Here is a 17,174-nt window from a genome sequence, read left to right on the forward strand (position 1 = left end):
ACAGATAAGCTGTGAACCTTCCTGATAGGCAAGCCTTGTGCCAGGGACGGAATTAAGCAACCCCACACCCTCCTCTTCAGCCTCTATAATCTATTACACTCTCATCCCAGTACCCAAGTGTTTGCCAGGAAGAGAACAAGCTGGCTGCATAAAACAGAGAGTAAAACCACCAGCACTACGGCAGCCTCCCTTTCTCCATGGCCAGCTTGCTCTCTTTCAGGTGCCTTGGCAATTTCACTCTCTCACCTGACCTGTTGTGCCTCATGTTGAGGAGAGACCAGGCAGAGAGGGGAGCCTTTCCACTCCCTCTAGTTCAGTGTTGGGAATCAGGATTGGGAATCATCAGGATTGGGAATCATCAGGGGTTGTGCAAGAAATCAGCCAAGAATTCAACATTTGTGCAAAAATAGACAAGTCCAAATATCACACTGAAAGTAAACCTTATATGAACTTTGGATATGAACTTTGGATATGATTTGATATTTGATATTTGTGTGGGGGGAGTGGAATTACTTCACTTTTTTCTTACAATGTACACTCACATACACACAAATAACAGCTCTTTACAAATACATTTTTTGGACAATAAATTAGCAGTAATTGAATTGTGCTCTCCGCTGTCAGCTTTTTCTGGCCTGTAAATGTTTTCATAGGTAGGAATTCCTCAGGATTTGAGAAATTATTTTAGAGGTTCCTCCATGGGAAAAAGATTGGAAAACACTGCTCATACACAAGGGTTGGCAAAGGTTCAGCAGTGGTAGGGAGAGACTACCCTCCATGCACACAAGTACTCTGGAAATTTAAAATATTAATATTATTATTTATTATGAAATATTTATAGTTCTCTTTTATATTATGGTATATGTGTGTTTGTTGGGATGGTGCACGGAGCATAAGGTAGCCATATAACCCTGGCAGCTGTGGCTCTCCAGGAGCTACGGAGTTACCATCATTGCCCTAGAGACTGCTGAACAAGGTCAAGATTCAGGTCTAGTGGCACCTTATGGACCAACTCGATTTCCAGGGTGTGAGCTTTCAAGAGTCAAAGCTCCCTTTATCAGACACATGGAGTGGAAAAAGGAAGAAGTGTTGGAAGTTCAAGTACAGAATGGGAGGGGTATAGCAAATCTGATTGTCAGGAAGCTGGCTATACATGATATAATTAGCTAGATAGAACATGGGTGTGAAGTGTGTAAAATTAGCATCTGTGATGTGAAAAATCCTATATCCTAATTCAACCCTGGGGAATTCATTGTTCCAAATTAGCAAATAAGCTTAATTTCACGTAGTAATTTTCTTTTGAAGTATGTTTGCTTGAGAACTGCTAGGTCAGCGAACTGTTTAACATTTTCTGCTCCAGGTTTTTGAATGTTCTGATTTTTAATATCAGATTTATGTTCATTTATTCTTTTGCAAAGGGACTGACCTCTTTGTCAAATATAGAGAGTTGAAGGGCATTGCTGACATTTGACGGCATATATAATGTTAGAAGATGAACAAGTGAATGAGCCTGAGATGGTATAGCTGGTGTTATGAGATCCAGTGATTGTAATGTTGGAGTGGATATGTGGGCAGAGCTGGCATCATGAACTTCTTCTCCCCTCCACAACACTGTTGTGCCACTCAGTACTACATATCTAAAATGTCCAATAAATCATACTGCTAGCTGAGGGCTTTGTTAAGTCCCTGACCTACTTATATTATTGTTCTCTTTCCAGTTTGCCCTGACCTGGATAGCCCAGCCAAGCCAGATATCGTCAGATCTCGGAAGCTAAACAGGGTTGGACTTGGTTAGTAATTGGATGGAAGACCCTCCAACAAAGACCAGGGTTGCAGAGACAGGCAGTGGCAGACCACCTCTATTAGTCACTTGCTATGAGAAGCCCACTAGGGGGTTACCATAAGTCAGGGGTGGCCACACTTGCTTAATGTAAGAGCCACATAGAATAAACCTGAGATGTTTGAGAGCCACAAGACATGATGCATTGAAGTGACTTCAGAGGAAGAGGCAGGTTTGGGAGGAGTGCCCTGAAATGACATCACAGGAAGGGGTGGGGTTTTGGCACAGTATGCTGGAAGTGACATCATCTGAAGGGGTGGAGCTTGGGAAGGACTACCACCTGACCTTTGACCTGGAAGTGACATCACAAAAGTGATGTCATCCTTGCAAGGCACCACCTCCAAAGTATTCTGGCTCCACCCCCAAAGACCCCAGGTATTTTTTTAGTTGGACTTGGCAACCCCAATGTTTTATTGAAAATAGGAAATATGTGGAAAGAAAGAAGGAAGGAAAAAAGAAAAGGGAGGAAGGGAAAGATATGGAAAGATAGAAAAGAAGAAAAAGAAAGAAGACATGGAAAGAAGGAAGGATAAAAAAGGAAAGAAAGAAAGATAAGGAAGGAAGGCATGGAAAGATGGAAAGAAGGAAGGAAAGAAAAAAGGAAAGTGAAAAACAAGGAAGGAAGGCATGGAAAGATACGGAAAGAAGTAAAGAGGAAGGAAGGGAAAGAAGGAAAGAAATACATGAAAGGAAGGAAAGAAGACGTGGAAAGATATGGAAAGATATGAAAAGAAGTAAAGAGGAAGGAAGGAAGACATGGAGAGACATGGAAAGAAAGAAAAGAAGGAAGGAAGGAAGAAAGGAAGGAAGGAAGGAAGGAAAGGTATGGAAATATATGGAAAGAAGAAAAGAAAGGAAGATGGAAAGAAGGAAAGAAAGAAGTGGAAAGAAAGAAGGATGAAAGGAAAAAAAGAAAGAAAGATGGAAAGAAGGAAAGAAAGAAATGGAAAGAAGGAAAGAGAAAGGAAGGAAGGAGGGAAGAAAGAAAAAGAAATCAAGAAAGGAAGTTTCACAAAAGCAGAGCCACACAATCTTAAAGCAAGCACATGTCCTCTGAAGCAAACGCACTCCCTGATCCTCCATCTCAGCTATCTTGCACACGCTTATGGGTGAGCCAGTCCTCTGTGCAACGAATGGGGCTTCCATCCATGCAAAAGCATCCCAGCGCAGGCTGCGCTTCATGCCATGAGCGGCTCTCAGCAGCTGCGCACTTGCCTACTCGGGAGTAAGCCAGCAAACAGGAAGTCCTGGGCCACCTCTGCCTTATGGCACAAGTCAGCTGTGACTTGATGACACTCTCCATTACCCACCTTTCCAGTTTAGCTGATTTCCACTTCGGTCATATATAGTTCAGAATCACGTTAAATTTTTTGCATAATTTTGCATAATTTCATCCTAATAAAGACTGCAGTATTAAACATTGATATAAATATCTTTTATATTATGGTATGTGTGTGTTTGGTGAGATGGTGTATAGAGATGAAGCAGTCTTTTAGGATAGTGTAAATAATAGAAGGTACCTTTATTGATCTGAGAAGGCTACTGTACAAATTCTAACTTCTGTATCTTTTTATATTTGACATACAGAGTCAGCTATTGAAAGGATAATTGCAGCTGGCTTGTAGACACTCTGATGGACCTTAAAATAAATTCTAAACATTGTAGAACTGAATAGGAGTACAACTTCATAATGTTTATGTCCCATTACATCTATCAAGACTGACTGGGAGCACCCAATAGGGCACTTTTGGTAGCTAACACATAAGGAAAAAGCATATTAGATCATCTGCCCCTACCAAGCAATTAGCTGCAAGTAGAAGAGCCGTTATATGCATGCAGCTGCCGCACCCAATATTTCCCGGTTTTCTTCAATTGAGGAGGCAGAATCATGTATACGGTCTTCCTTCCTCCGCTGAAATGAATTGAAAGACATAAGCAGAAGGACCATGCATATGACTGGAAGTGGACAAATATGTACAAAGTCTAATATAACATTTTAAAGTTATTATTTATATAACTATAAAAAATTAAGTGCGGCAGTGTAATTATTTACATTTTCTCATTACTTTGGGATGATTTGCTATAGAACAATCTAAGGGCTCATAAAATATGTGACAAGAATCTTTAAATATATCTCTGAATGCTTCTTGAAAAATGTGTTGGCAGCAATTACAGAGGATTATTTTCCTCCTAGAATAAGCGTTGCAGTGGGTGTTCTCCTGAGAGCTGGTAATCTGTAATGTTTTTACCTTGAAATTCAGGTTGACTTTCAAAAGGTAATGATTCAATGTTTTATTCAATATGCCACTCAGTTCCTGTTTTGCTATTAACCTACTTAAGTCAGTTTTTGTTTTGGAAAAATATGTGCAGGAAGCTTGATTCTACATGTTGTCAAGACATCTAAGGAATCCTGTTTCTTTCAATAACAGCCACTTGTTTTGCATCAGGAAAAAAAATCAGTGAGGTTGCATATCGTATCAATTCTTCACCTAGTAAACACTGGAACTTATCAATATTTATTGATGAAAATGAATGCACTTCCTTCCTAGCTTGCATCCATCCAGATGTTTCTAAGGACCTAGACCTACATTGACATTTTCTGCAGTTAAGGAAGCTGCCACAGATAGCTGTATGATTTTCTGCAAAGATCAGTAGGTTTATATCTCAACCTTCCTCACATTTACTCAGAATTAAGTTCCATTGATTTCTGTGGAGCTGACCTCCTAAAAAATGTGCATAGGACTGTAACCTTAATTACCCTCTTTTATTCTAGGTTTATCCTCTGCCATATTTTTTTTCAAAAGCTTCCTGATCTAGATTTAACCATCACATGGTAGCACTGAGTGGCAAGGTGATGACCCCAGATATTCCTGAAAATTTCTGGAAATATATGGGACCCAGGTACTGGTGTTCCCAGGAATCCGAAATACCATTCTGGGTACCCAAATATACCTCAGAAATACTGATGATACTGATACGGATATATATTCAGATTGGATATATTCAGGTGCAACATCCTTGCCTCTTTTGAGAGGCTGGAGTGGCTGTTTTTCAACCAAATAATGCCAAAATTGCAGGGGATCTAGTGCTGCCTATGCTCTAAAGACACCCCAAGTTTCAAGCAAACTGGACCTATAACAAATTTAGGAGCAGGAGGATCAATAATGGCCAAATATGTGAATTCTTACTAAAAGACCAAGGGGATAGGAAAATGGACTCTATATCACAAGACTACTGCCTTATAAATCAGGTCTTCTGCTGCCGGCTGCATAGTGTCCAAAGCTTCCATTCGGAGGTTCAAAAGTTCCTCCATTACCCCTAATTTCCGTCCTATCTCCATAAGACCCTCATCAAAATTCATAAAGGACTTACTTTCCTAGCCAATTCCAGCCTGGATGCTGTCCAGCAATGGCAGGTGATGTCATGGCTGACTACCATGTTTGGTTATATAACTGCAACCTAGCTTCCAGAAATAACGTGTAGAGAATGTTTTTGGGCAGGGGCTTTTTGGTAATAATGCTTTGAAATATTTTATTGTAGAAACCAAGAATAAGAAATGCACCATGTTGTTTGCCTTTTAGAATTACAGGAAACACCTCCAATCAGATATGAAACTTTTTTTGCTCTTCTACTCCCTATTCCACACCCAGGGATACTAAAATAAGATCTGCCTGGAATAAATCCAGATACTAAGCTAGACCTGCTTGTAACATTTCCCACCCTGGTATCCATCAGGTTACCCTTTCTCTTGGTTACCCATTTTCTGCAACTAGCCAGCAAGGAGGAAGTGATGCACAACCCTGTCTAGAGGCTAGGAGGAGATTGTTTTGTCCTAGGGAAACCCAAATTTCCCTGCCTCCACCCAACTTTCTTATCAGCTTTCCTTTCAGTAGCTGCCACCACATAGAAGTTAATTTACCCCTCTCATGATTATCTGCAATGTATCCAGTTTTTAAAATGTTTCATATTTGCATTTACATCTATTCTTGTTTTCAAATTTCTGCAATGCATACCCTATTGTCGTGTTTGTTGGATGCCCCAGCTATTAGTTATATTCACCTACGCTATGTAATCTACCCTGAGTCTCAGTGAGAAAGGCATTTTATAAATAACATAAAATAAATAAAAAATAAAAACAGAGGAAATTTTCTAACCTTCAGATATCAGACTGGCCTCTAATTCATCTCTCTGCCCCAGCCCTGGGAAAGTTGATCGCTTCTCAGGTCTGAAGGTGCAATAAAAGTTTGTAGGGCAGTGCATCCTTTGCTCAAACTTCACCTTGGGATGGAGGAATGGTGTTTTGCCTTTTGGTGCCCAGCTCCGTGGCATACATGCCCCTACATGCCTAAAAGTAGCCAAGTCATGGAGCCTGGGGACACTAGTGGAACTCACAAGGAGGGAGAGAGATCCCCCTCTCTAAAGAGAGTGTTTAAAAAAGGTATGTAGCTTTTTGTGTTTGTGGTTCATCTACAAGGAGAAAAGGGGATAGAATAGGATTCCCTGACTCTCCACCAAATGAGGTGCACCCATCCTGAAGAGACAGCCAACTATTTTTTTAAGTATTTTTATTGTTTTTCACATATACATAGAAAGAGTATGAGACAGTTATCATTATGCTTGCCTATATCCATTATCTAGTTCTTCACCTCCTATATTTCATCTTACTACATTTTTAACTGTGAGTTCCATTATATCATATGCTATTTTCCTTAATATTACATTACATTTAATCATTAGATTTATTTGTCATCCATTTGTAGAAGGGATCCCATGCTGTGGAAAAGTCTTCTTCCATTTGTCCTTTCATTAGCGAAGTTAATTTGTCCATTTCCGCAGTTTCCATTACTTTCGCTATTAACTCTTGCTGTGGAATTTTTTGTTGTTTCCAGTAAGTCGCTAATAAGATTCTGGCCACCGTTACTATATGAATTATCAGATGTTTTTGCTCCTTGCTCATATCCAGCATACAATTTAGTAAAAAAAGTTTCTGGTTTGTGAGCATGTTAGCCCATGCATAAATCAGGCTTATTCTTATCATAAACTCGAGTTTGTATATGGTTCGTATTCATAAACTTTCAGCGTTATATCATGCAAAAATATGAACCTCTCAGCACTATTCTTACACATCTTATTGTTAGGGGAAATGCAGAGTATATAAGTAACATTTACATAACCTCCTTTTACCAAAATGCCTACTTTATTTTTTCCCACCTAAGCAGCTTATCTTTCTCCCTCTGATATTCTCTATCCCTTATTTTGCTGTCAAGGAAACTTTACGTGGAAATATTCAAGCACAACTAGCTGAATTATAAATGCTAAGGTATACTGGAATAGAAGTTGCTGTTCTAGTAAAAGGGCCATCATATATTAATAACCCTATCTGCAAAAGGAAGCTAGCAATAGTTTCTATTGCTTGTGGCTAAAGCAGTGTACATTGATAAAACACCTTCCACAGTAGCTAAGGAAAACATGAGCGATTAAAATTCTGGCCTAACAGTAGCTCACTCTAACTTCTTATAGCTTCTCTAAGGAGGAGCACTGAAGCAGTTGTGAAAGACATTATTTTTGTCCCCGAGAGCACTAATAAACAGCAGTACCTTAGATTTCATCTTGTATGGGGAGTACTGCTTACTGCTTAATATTGCTTCTGTATCTTTTCTTGCATCATACAGTTTCTGTTTTGTTAACAGAAGAGTCCATCAGTCTTTGTCAAGAATAAATTTATTTCCTTTGCTTCTTGTTATGCCCCCTTGCAACAGACAGAATAAAATATGTAGCAATATGATTGGTGCTGATACATTACATTTCTTGTTCTTTCAAGATGACATTTGATAGCACTTGGAATGCAATTCATCCTTTCCCCCTTTGTGTTCAGTAGGCTAATGTTACACTTTGAAAGAAAATGGCATGTATTCTACCACTTTGCTCAACATAGTCTGAAGCCTTCCTTCATCTAAAAGAAGCTTCCTCCACCTTGGATGTTTCTGTGCTGAGCAAAGTGATAGGATTCACATCTGTGTGTGTGTGTTAAGAATGGTAGGACTCTAATCTGGAGAACCAGTTTGATTCCCCATCCTCCACCTGAAGCCAGCTGGGTGACCTTGGGTCAGTCACAGCTTTTCAAAGCTCTCTCAGGCCCACCCACCTCACAGGGTGATTGTTGTGGGGATAATAATAACATACTTTGTAAATCGCTCTGAGTGGGCGTTAAGTTGTCCTGAAGGGCTGTATATAAATCGAATGTTATTATTATATTAATTCACTGATCTTAAAATTAATAACTTCAGTCCCTTAAGGCTACCATGGCCACAGTTTTCTTGTGTCTCATTTATCTGCACAAAGCCCCGTTGTATAGGTTACTATAAGTCCCACTTCAGATGGGTGGAACTGAAGCCAAATGTTAAGGCTACCCTCTGAGCCCTGTCCACATACTTCCTTTTCTTTTAGTTCCAATTCCAACATTTTACCCAAAGGAAGATAAATACAGGATTTGATGAGCATGTGTCTTTTCCTGTTCCCTATACTTTAAGACCAAGCAGTATTGGTGGTCATATTTGAGGTACCTTACCCTGTAACAGCCCTTCCTCAATCATGCCAGCATATGCAGATTTGAAAATACACAACTGCTGAAATGCATTGAGTTCTGAGCATCTTGGACACGAAAATGTTAATTATCATTTTTTCTCAAAAAGTTACATGATAGAATGTTACTCCAAAACTGTTCCAGCTGATAAAATTACAAGTTGCCATTTCCTAAAAACTGCTCAGTTATTGCAGAGAAAAATCACTTTGTTTCTTCTACTTCACAATTTTCGCATGAATCAACCTTCCATTCAGATCTATGGAATGTTGGTACTATCTCTGCATTGTGTTCTTCAGGCTTTTACTATCCATTTACTATTTGAGTTATTCTGCATACATTCTGTCTGGGAAGTGCCTGGAAACAGAGACAGATGCATATTTTTTTAGTCGCTCCTGGAAAATTTATGGCAAATAAAGGGGACTTTTTTCCAAATTTAAAAAAATAGGAGTGCTCAGCAGCATTCAGCAAAAATAGCCTTTGGCTTGAACACAATGGCCTTTTACCTGGGGATCTGGGAGATAGTATTTTATTAAATTGACCCAACAGGTCACATCAGATTAGGCAAATGCTGTGTAGTTTATGGGAATGGGTGAGAACAGAGATAAAAGAAAGGAAGGGAGACATATAGTTAATTTAATCATTTGTGCTAATTCTTCGAGAAGATAGTGACTTTTTTTAGTTAGAGATATGAGATGAAGAAGAGAGATAATACGAAGAAGAATTATGATTATCTTCTTGTCTTGGTATCTGCTGCTTTGCCAAAAAAAAATTCCCCTAACCTTCTATACCCTAATTTTAACTGTTAAATTCTAGCCTCTAGTAGTATTAAAATGGTATTGAGGTCTCCGTGTCTAATTAAAGTGACCTGTATAGACCCCATAAGAATTACCATTGGGAATATTTACATACCTTCATAAAATCCCTATCTTAAAGTCACTTCCCTCATTTTGTAACAATATTTTTCTTGAACAATATAACTTGTTTGCTGAAGGAGCTGTCTTTTTAGATATATTTAGGAGGTGATTGTCCATGTATGAATATCCAAGTGTGAGGAATATGTATATCTATTGTCTGTTGCTTTCAGAATTCATCAAGGTTTAATATTATTGGCGTTCATACATGAATATCAGCTTTGTTCTTGAGTGCTACTTTTTCAGTATCTTTCCATGTATTTTGATTTAGGTATGTTTGATTATAAGTGTGTATTGAGCATTTTTTTAGAGCTGCCAATTACTGCTTGAGTTTTACATTACATAATCATTGTCATCTGAGTTTTTGGAAGGTCATTACTTTTGTCTTCCTAGTAAATCATTTTGCAACTGTGAAACTGTTGTGCTTCACAGTAGAAAATGTCAGTCTGGTTGCCACAGCAACACCATGGGCCCTATATTATCTGCCTTATCCTAGGTGGCTGGGTAGCAGCTGCCTGCTATCCACTACAAAAGTTTCATTGTGGCCTATAATCTTCATATTCCACTTCCTTCCCCCAACCCTCACCCCATATATCTGTTCTGTTTCTGCAAGGCTTCTGACCCAAAGAGGGCTGCTGTGACTTTTAATTGTGGAAAGATCAGAGAACATTTTGCAAACATATTCCTGTTTTCTGCAGTGGCAGAATACTGTGAACCTGAGACCCTTTCCTCTGCCCACCACTGCTGTTCAGTTATTCAGCATTTCTCAATGCTAAATATTGGTAATCCCACCTATAGAAAGCAGAATATCTTTCTCTACAATTTCCTAGCTGCCATCTGATGGACAGCAGCTATAGAGAAACTTGTGGATTTTGAAACACCTTGTTATTCAGGGGCTATCATCTTCTAGCAACTGTCAGGAAACTCCAGGAAGGCCTTTTATCAATTAGGATAGGTCTAGCGATATCACCTGATTCGCCACCATACTGCAGACATCCAACAGGGCAAACAGCTGGTGATGTAGCCCCCTGCTCTCCGGCAAAAGAGGATAAAGCATCCCCTTCTGTTACCATTTTTTTCCAGCAGATGAAATTTTTTTTGTTTCATTTGATGTTCCTCAGGACCAGGTGACACCATTTTAAAAGCATTAGCAGTCAGACTTGCCCCCACACAATATTAGAAGGCTCATGAATATAGTTATATCATAAGTCCCTTCTCTGACTGTGTTTCAAGCACTACAACTAATGCCCAAGAAGGCAGAAATATGGAACCCAGATCCCGGCCGGAAGATGGAACATGCGAACATGGGGGATGACAGGTGAGGCCAGCTCACCCCTCCCACACCCCAGAGATGTGTTAAGGATCCTGATACAATAGGGCCTTCCCTGAGTTCCTAAATCAATCACTGCAACACACCCTATTGATCTCCCCTTAACCACTTTCTCATTCTTAGGCAATTCAGGGAGCTGATAGCCTCACCCATCCATACTTCGTGGATTGTCAATCATTATTGATAACTTTAGATCGTCTTCGTCCTTCTGTGCAGCCCCACATTGGGACTGCGCAGGCGCAGGCCGGCTGGCCTGCACCTGCGCAGACCCAATGTGTGTCTGCACAGAAGAGACTCGACGATCAACAGTTACAGGTGAGAAACCCTGTTTTTCCTCCTGGGAATACCTAATCAAACCTTCCTAGTTAATTGTCACACCCCAGAGATAGTTTGCAGGTTCATTGTCCCACTTCAGAGACAATTCGCCAGCTCTTTGTCATGCCTTGGAGATGACTTCTCAATTCTTTGTCCCACCCTGGGATAAATCATTAAGTCTTTGGGGGCAGAAGATGCAATCTTGCCCCTGGGCAGGATCCACAGTATAATTGGCCTGCCCCTCTGCCATAGCTGTGTTCATGGATCCAGCACCCACCCTCAAACCTCTGTTCAAGCTCTTCTGCCTTTTACACACTGATTGCTCAATCCTCTCTCTCCTGGATGCCCTCTTCTGGATGGTAATTATCACCCAATCCTTTAAAACTCTATCCAACTTTCACCACTGCTTTCCAGTTAGCTCTGAGTGTGAGCTGTGTAAGTTTTGTTTGCTGCTGATCATTGTTATTTTCAATCAAAATCCCCTTTTGGTTGAAACATCTGTCTAGTTATTGAAAGAGTTCTCTAGTCAGGACAATCCTCATGTACACTGGTGGAAATCTCAAAGTTTCCCCCTTTCGCTGCCTCTCTTTGCATGCTAATTCCCCCAACGTGCAAGGAAACTGTCAGTTCCTGGCAGGTAGACCCCTCAGCCCCTCTCCAGTGAACACCCATTGGTTCCAGTAGAAAAGCTTTATTTAGAATGTGACAGTTCAGGTCTGCACTCCAGCACAGAGCTTGGTAGAAGTGATAAGGCAAGGTGAGCAGTTCTATGTTATACTTTATTTTCCTGCGCTCAAATAACTGTTAAGGTTTTGGCATGCAGTATACATAGGTCCTGTGAGAACCCTTTTTAGTTACGGTTCTCATCAGGGTACTGTAAAGCTGGTTCAAAAATGAATGCTTTTTTTAGCTGGTTGAATGTATCCTGGCATTCTTGTGACCAATTCAACTTTGCACTTGGTTTTGTCTCTTGTAGCCCTTTTCCTTTGGTTTTGAGCAAGTCAGTTAATGGCAGGGATATTTGGGCAAAGTTTTTAATAAAGGAGCAGTAGAAGTTTGCAAATCCCAGGAAGGGTTGCAACTGTCTCCTGGTTTTAGGGGTTCCCACTCCAGTACTGGTTGGATTTTTTGCGGGTCCATTTTGAATCCCTGCCCTGAGACTCTGTAGCCGAAGAAGTCCAATTCCTCTTTATGGAATTCACATTTGGACAGCTTTACAGGCAAATGATTGTCTTTTAGGGCTTTTAACATTTTCCTGACCAGTTCAACATGTGATTTTTAATCAAGAGAATAGATTAACACGTCATCTAGGTAAACCACCACACCTTTGTACAGGTGTTCATGCAGTACTTCATTAATTACATTCATAAAAACAACAGGAGCCCCTTGAAGTCCGAACGGCATGACCCAGTACTCAAATTGCCCCAAAGGGGTGTTGAAAGCAGTTTTCCATTCATCCCCCTCCCGAATTCTTACCCGGAAGTAAGCGTCTTTCAAGTCCAGTTTAGAGAAGATTTTCCCTTGGGCGACCACGCTTAGCAAATCTTTGATGAGAAGGAGGGGGTATGCATTTGACATGGAAATCGCATTTATTCCTCTGTAGTCTGTACAGAGTCTCAGCCCCCCATCCTTTTTCTTGTGGAACAAGACGAGAGCAGCATGGGAGTAGCTGGCTGGGCAGATGAATCCTTGTGCCAGGTTTTTGTCAATGAACTCCCTGAGCTCTTTCCATAGTCATCAGGGAACAGGTGGCCCCAGTTTTGGAAAAATTCCAATGCTTGTATCATAAAAAATCCCAGTTTTTCTGGGGCTCTGTTGAAACTTGCTTCAAGTTTCGGCCAGCCGGGATCCTCTCCCCTCACAAATGGCATTAGTGGTCCTGGTGCTTGCACATCTGGATGCCCCGGCTGCAGAGGAAACATCCATCCGTCGTGAGGTGGTGGCACCAGCCCCCCCACCCATGGTTGTGGTCCCAATCTGGGTTGGACGTGCAGTATCCGCCCGAGAGGTTGTTGGGGAGGGATGTCTCATGGAGGTTGGGGCCCTGGCACTGGAATCTGCCACAATGGGTGGTGCGGTCACAGGTTGGGTTGAGTTGAGTTCCAATCCGTTGGGTCTGTAGGGGCTGTGCAGCCCGGGTAGTTGGGTCGGCTAGTCTGGTCGACTGGTTGGGTTCCTGGCCAAGGGACCGCATTTTGCAACCTCCCAACTGGAAGTATTTGTAATCCCATCTGCTCTGTGGTAGCAGGACCCATTTGTAATCCACTTTGGGGCGCGATAATAATAATGATAATAATATTTGATTTATATACCACCCTTCAGAACAACTTAATGCCCACTCAGAGTGGTTTACAAAGTATGTCATTATCCCCCCCACAGCAAACACCCTGTGAGGTTGGTGGGGCTGAGAGAGCTCCAGAGAACTGTGACTAGCCCAGGGTCACCCAGCTGGCTTCAAGTGGAGGAGTGAGGAATCAAACCCAGTTTTCCATATTAGAGTCCTGAGCTCTTAACCACTACATCAAACTGGCTCTCAAAATGACTTTCCTGATGGCCGGGGTAGGGGACCTCTGAAGGTGGATCCTGTAAGTGAAGAGAATGTGGTGCTCCCATGTGGCAGAACGATGATCTGGATCTTGCCACTCCCAGATGACGAAATTCTGACCTGGTGCACAGCTCTTAGTCTCCCTTGAGATCCCATGGGTAGTCCAGCTTGTTGCTGATCGCCAGTAGTAGCAGCCATGTTCCTCACAGAGGAGGGGGGGTTCAAGGAGGGGTGTGCTACCTGCCAGGAGACTGGGAGAGAGGGGATTAATCCTGGGATCCCTCCCAACCTCCAGGTAAGTCCTTGTAGGGCAAGTAGTTCACTTTTCACCTCCTGCAACTCGCCACAGATCCGGCGTATGTATCGGAGGTCAGCATCATCTTCTGCCTCGAGATTCATAATAAACTTCCAGCAGGGTAACACTTCCCCAGGGCATATAGCTTTCCTTTCTAAGGGTGGAACGAAAATACTGCTCCACCATAGAATCCCACCATAAGTCCATTCCATTTCCCGCTGACGCCCCTTCCGCGGTTTGGTCCACCCTGGCAGAGTCTATGAGGTGGCTCCCTGCTTGATACTTTTCCCTCCTTGTCCTCGTGGCAAGCTTCCAATGGGGGGATTGAGTTTGGAGTAGCATTTCATCCATGTAGCTCTCCATGAGTCCCATGATGGGGTCAGGATGTCTCCATGCATCTGGAGTCAGGTAGGGTTCCTGCCCGTGCCCCCAGGGTTGATTCCCAGGGTCTTGTGGCCAAGCCATCGCTCCAGACTCCACTGAAGCTCAGGCAGTACTTGGGGTCCCAAGTCCATGCTAACCCATATCAGGTGGAGCTGTCGGTGGTATTTCCAGAGTCGGTGGCCACTCCACCTCCAGTTCCAATGCATCTCCTAAGTTTAGTATGGGATAGTCCCCATATAGAAGCGATAGCTTCTCCAACTCCGTCTTTCCTGGGTCTTCCTCATACGACATAGTGCCAGTAGTTAGCTCCCAAGGTAGACAGGTGGAGAGAAAATGGGACTTCTACCAAAATGTCAGTTCCTGGCAGGCAGATCCCTCAGCCCCTCTCCAGTGAACACACATTGGTTCCAGTAGAAAAGCTTTATTTAGGATTTGACAGTTCAGGTCTGCACTCCAGCACGGAGCTTGGTAGAAGTGATAAGGCAAGGCAAGCAGTTCTATGTTATACTTGATTTTCCCACGCTCAAATAACTGTTACGGTTTTGGCACGCAATATACACAGGTCCTGTGAGAACCCTTTTTAGTTATGGCTAGACATTCAGTATACAATCATACATTCCCAGCATCTGGGCGAAGTAGCAAGAGCTGGCATCTGGACACTCCAAGGTCAGTGCTAGCTCAGAGGAGCATATTTCTATAAGATAACAGGAGAGGCCCACTCTGGATCTCACAAAGTAACACTTGTATTAAGGAGAGAATACATCAGGTTAATAATGAGCATTGTGGTTACAACATACAAACAATCACAACATGACTGAACACAGACATGACAGAAACCTTCCCATTGGGTGACAGTAGTTCTTTAAAAATTGCCACAGGACCCCAATCTGGATTGTGCACACAGTGCACGGCCTCAGGTGCTCTTGTTCCTCCCATGCCTTTTCAAGTGCCAGAACAGCCACCCTACTGGGATAAGAGCTTCTGGGAATGCCATGCCCCACGTGCGATGTGGACTGGGGCCCCACATTTTTTAAAGAACTACAACTGCTTTTTCAATGGCATTAGCAGGCATGTGATGGATCTGGGGCTGCTGTCTAATATTTTAAACTGTTTTAAATATTTTAATTGTGGTATTACATCTTGTATGTTTTTAGCTCTGGTTTAACTGTTTTAATGACGTATTCTTGTTATTATTTGGCTGATTTTAATTATTTTAAAATGTAGTTTTATTATATATATTTTAACTTGATAGCCACCTTGGTAGTCCTTGTGAGGGAAGAAAGGCGGGAGATAAATTTTATTGAACAAGCATACATATGTACTGTTACATGGCACAGAAATTGTGGCTTAATTTACAACTTCTTATGTATTTCAGAACATAGGTGAATTTCTAAGTTGATTAGCCTGTCTTTTAAAGGTTTCTTTGGCAAATGCCAACTATTTCCGTTTTTAAAAACAGTTATTATTTATAAGATCTATTAATGTTATTAAGAACAAAAGAGTCTTGTGGTGCAGTAATAATGAACAGGTTTATTGTGGTTTAAGCTTCCATGGTCTAGAACCCATTTTGGTTGAGGTCTGTATTTCTGTTTTTGTTATTTTATTAATGTGTTACATTGTTGTTGTTTGTATTTAGGATTAAAAACAAGTTTTAAAGATGCTTTTGTTGAATAAATCTACCATTTTACTGTACTGGAATAGAAAAAAGTGATTAATTATCTTAGTTCCACATTGCAAAGAACTGGTGAAAATCACACTGACATTTTTACAGCAGTAAGGTTGTTGCCCTATTACTGGCTTTATGCAACTCTGTGAATTCCTTTCCCACTCAAAACAGGTACCACAGAAAGACAATTGCTGTGAATTGTATAATAATGTATTGCGTATCATGTATCCCATACAGAAAATCCCTTTAAGATCTGAAGGGGAAGAATTTGCTCAGATCACTTTTCAGTTTTGTTTGCCCATTATATTTCCCTACTGAAGTTTGTTTGTTTTGCTATGGTGGTAAGGTGCTGCTTATTTAAGTGCCAGGTTTAAAAAACCTGAAAAATTCTCTAACAATCTTATTGCCCTCTGCATTTTAGATTACGGTGTTTCGCATGGGATCAGAAGGGCACCAGGACATTGATCTAGCCATCTTGACAGCCTTGCTAAAAGGTAATAGAGCTTCCCAGTGCAGCAAACCCATGACAAATCCAAACCAATTTCTCTCTCTTTCCCACGTACATTGCAGTACTGCATTTATAATTTTTGTGTCATGCAACATCTAGGTTTTACTGTGCAATAGTTATAAAAGTGATAGTGTTTCTTCTGAATTCTGTTATCACAAGCTATTACTATGCCCTTTGTGGCAGATGAACTGATTGAGGTAGGGTCAGATTGAATGTCTGTCCTTCAAATTCACTTCCTTGGTTTACACAAAATGCAAAATCACAATTTAATTAAACTAATTATAGTTATCACAATGGTTTGCACTTTTCACTAATTATGACCATATCACTAATTGTGGTTGGATCACATCCGTCAAATCAGGACCAGAAACGAAACTGGATTGTTAACGTAGTCTTAATTATAGTTTTGCCAGTATGAACAAATGTGGAAATCCTAACAAGCCACAGTTGTTCCCAAGCACCACCTTTCCACCCTCCCATTTATCATGGCAAACCAGGATCTGTGTGATCACTTCAGAAATCAACCATAATTAAAATAGATAATGGTTTTGTGGTATGTCTACTCTGAAACAAAATAAAAGTCCCATAGCACCGGCAAGAGCAATATTTATTTCAGTATTTATTGTTAGTTTTTCAATTGACACGACTTTTTAAATTTTGCTACAATAGATTAACACAGCTATGTCACTGTTCATCTGAACCAAGCCACTGTTTATCAGACTATCCCAGGGGTTCACAAACTTTTTGAGCCTGTGGGCACCTTTGGAAGTCTGACATAGCGCAGTGGTGCAGCCACA

At 41.2% G+C, this 17,174-nt stretch overlaps 1 protein-coding gene across 4 annotated transcripts in view; it reads left to right on the plus strand.

Annotated features, from left to right (window-relative positions):
- TRPM3 (transient receptor potential cation channel subfamily M member 3) overlaps nt 1-17,174 on the plus strand; it is a 510,178-nt gene that overhangs the window by 378,587 nt on the left and 114,417 nt on the right. For all 4 annotated transcript variants that reach the window (XM_054986519.1, XM_054986520.1, XM_054986521.1 and 1 more), the window contains exon 9: nt 16,291-16,363. In XM_054986519.1, the coding sequence (XP_054842494.1) occupies nt 16,291-16,363 (73 nt within the window). The remainder of the gene's footprint in view (nt 1-16,290; nt 16,364-17,174) is intronic.

This window comes from Eublepharis macularius, chromosome 8 (genome assembly GCF_028583425.1).
Source record: "Eublepharis macularius isolate TG4126 chromosome 8, MPM_Emac_v1.0, whole genome shotgun sequence".
Classification (NCBI taxonomy): Eukaryota; Metazoa; Chordata; class Lepidosauria; order Squamata; family Eublepharidae; genus Eublepharis; species Eublepharis macularius.